The sequence below is a fragment of the Corvus brachyrhynchos genome, unplaced genomic scaffold (genome assembly GCF_000691975.1).
Source record: "Corvus brachyrhynchos isolate BGI_N302 unplaced genomic scaffold, ASM69197v1 scaffold68, whole genome shotgun sequence".
Classification (NCBI taxonomy): domain Eukaryota; kingdom Metazoa; phylum Chordata; class Aves; order Passeriformes; family Corvidae; genus Corvus; species Corvus brachyrhynchos.
Genome location: NW_008240039.1, coordinates 1,009,796 through 1,011,935, shown reverse-complemented (window position 1 = coordinate 1,011,935; position 2,140 = coordinate 1,009,796). Strand labels below are relative to the sequence as shown.

At 48.7% G+C, this 2,140-nt stretch overlaps 1 protein-coding gene across 1 annotated transcript in view; it reads right to left on the bottom strand.

Moving 5' to 3' along the window:
- RERE (arginine-glutamic acid dipeptide repeats) overlaps positions 1–2,140 on the bottom strand; it is a 120,983-nt gene that overhangs the window by 82,655 nt on the left and 36,188 nt on the right. Inside the window, exon 5 of the mRNA XM_017743967.1 lies at positions 1,817–1,913. Within this exon, the coding sequence (XP_017599456.1) occupies positions 1,817–1,913 (97 nt within the window). The remainder of the gene's footprint in view (positions 1–1,816; positions 1,914–2,140) is intronic.

Sequence of the window (2,140 nt, the reverse complement as noted above, 5' to 3'; positions counted from 1 at the left end):
CGTGTTTTGAGACAAAGTGCCTCCGGGGAGGGGAGGCTGCAGAGCTGCCCCTGGCACTGCCCAGTGCCCAGCCCATGCCCCTCCTGGCAGACCAAAAGCAGCCCTGGACACTGCCCAGGGCCTGGCAGGTTGCAAAGGACCAGCAGCAGGTCTGTGAAAATCACTCACTAACAGTGATTTTCTCACTGGAGGCTGACGCTGGTTTCCAAGTTTAGTCATTTAGAAAGACACAAAATGAGCAGGGGGATTTGTTTTGATATTTCACATTAAATTCACATTTTAAAGTATTCTGGGGAAAGGGTTTTAGCTTCCTTTCAATAATTCACCTGCCAGCTAGTAAGTATTTTCCAGATAAGCTGCATTATCTCTATCGATGGCAGCAGCACATCCTGTTCACAGCATTTCAGACCAGGAGTTCTGCATTTCACCAGGAAGATTTACCAGAGAGGTAAAAAGCACGTAAATTTTATTACGCACTTCCACAGAGATCTACAACTACCCTCTAGTTAAATTTTTCCACTGGTTAGAGCAGAAGATTGGTAGTTACAATCACTGGTTTTATTACCCAGTTTGTCATCAATTCATTGTGTGTCCAGAGCCATTTGTTTGCAGAGGGCAGAGAAATAATCTCATATTATAATAAATTAGAATTTCGTGTTAACCTTTCATGCATCACGACACATTCTGCCTCCTCCATGTTCTCTGCAAGAACACCATGTGCAATTATCCTTATGCTCATCTTGTACACTCAGAGGGTATTTTTCAAGTTTGTTTGGCACACACGTATATTCCATTTTTATCTTCCCATTTCTATCTTTCTTTAAAGGGAAAAAAAGAGCTGGAAGGATGTAAAAGGGAAGCTAAAACACTCCCAGGGAAAATTCCAGACACACAGTTGAGTTCCTCTGTGTCTGAGCACATTTCCAGCCTGGTTCCATCAGGACAGCCCAGCTCCTGTGAGCTGGGCTGCAGGAACGCTGATTTAAAATTGGAAGGCGACTCAGCAGAGGCACTGTGGAATTCCATGGGCTCCTAGCACACCACTGGAATGCTCTGAGCTTATTAAAAAAGTCTCATATGTAAATCAAAGACTTCCCCCCCCACCAGAAGAGAAGCCAGTTTGTCTTGAAGTAAGTGGCTTCAGCAAAGTGACTCTGAACAAAAAAATGTCTCCAGATGGCTCTGGTGAAGCACCATCTGAGCACTATTATCAGGGAGATTATTCAATTTGCATTTTGACAATATCCATGCATGTTTGGCATGCTGAAAATCAGCTGAAAAATAATGCCTTGCTGTTGGGATCTGAAAACATTTGAAGTGAGGGTGTCTCCCTCAGCCCTGTCAAGGTTGGGCAGTTCAGCCAAAAGCCCGGAGAGAGGAAGAGAAGCAGCCCCGGGGAAGGGCAGAGTGCAGGGCACACACCTGGGAGGCAGATTCCCTCCTGGCAGGCAGATTTCCTCTGGGCCGAGCTGTGACCATGGAAAGCACTCAGAAAAAGCCTTTAATGCAGTTTACCCAGGGCAACACCCCGAGAGTCAGTGCTGCAGGAGATGCCACTGTCAGGGGGGAAATCAGGCACTGAGGGAAGGGCAGTGCTTCTGCAGCAACCAGCAAAGACCTGAACTGGCAGCGATGGGAACCAGCATCTGCTGAGCACCACTGAACGGAGGCTGCAGAATTGCAGCTCCCTGTTGAAGCAGAGCAGAGAGCACAGTCACTCACTGCAGGAGAGGAGGACAAAGCTGAGCTGGGTGTTAATGACCCCCAGCCCCAGGAACCTCTGTCCCAGGCAGGCTGTCCCCAGCCCATGACTGACCTGAGGGCAGCAGCGTGGTAGGTGTCCACGTAGTCAGAGATGAAGAGCTCTCGGTTCTTGATCACCGGGTCTGTGATCACCAGCTCCCGCCCCGAGTCTGCAGGGAGCAAACACAAACAACCCCTGACACACCAGCTGGGCCACCACTGCCCCTGTGCAGCATCCCTGGCAGGTCACAGCTCGAGGAGTTCCTCAGATACCCATTCTGAGGTGACAAACACGCTGTTCACGTGGCCAGGAAAGTAGGGGATGTAAGAATTAATGTGCAGGAACATCATATCCATTCCTACACATCAATTCTCCCAGAACTTCTGAAGGGAAAGA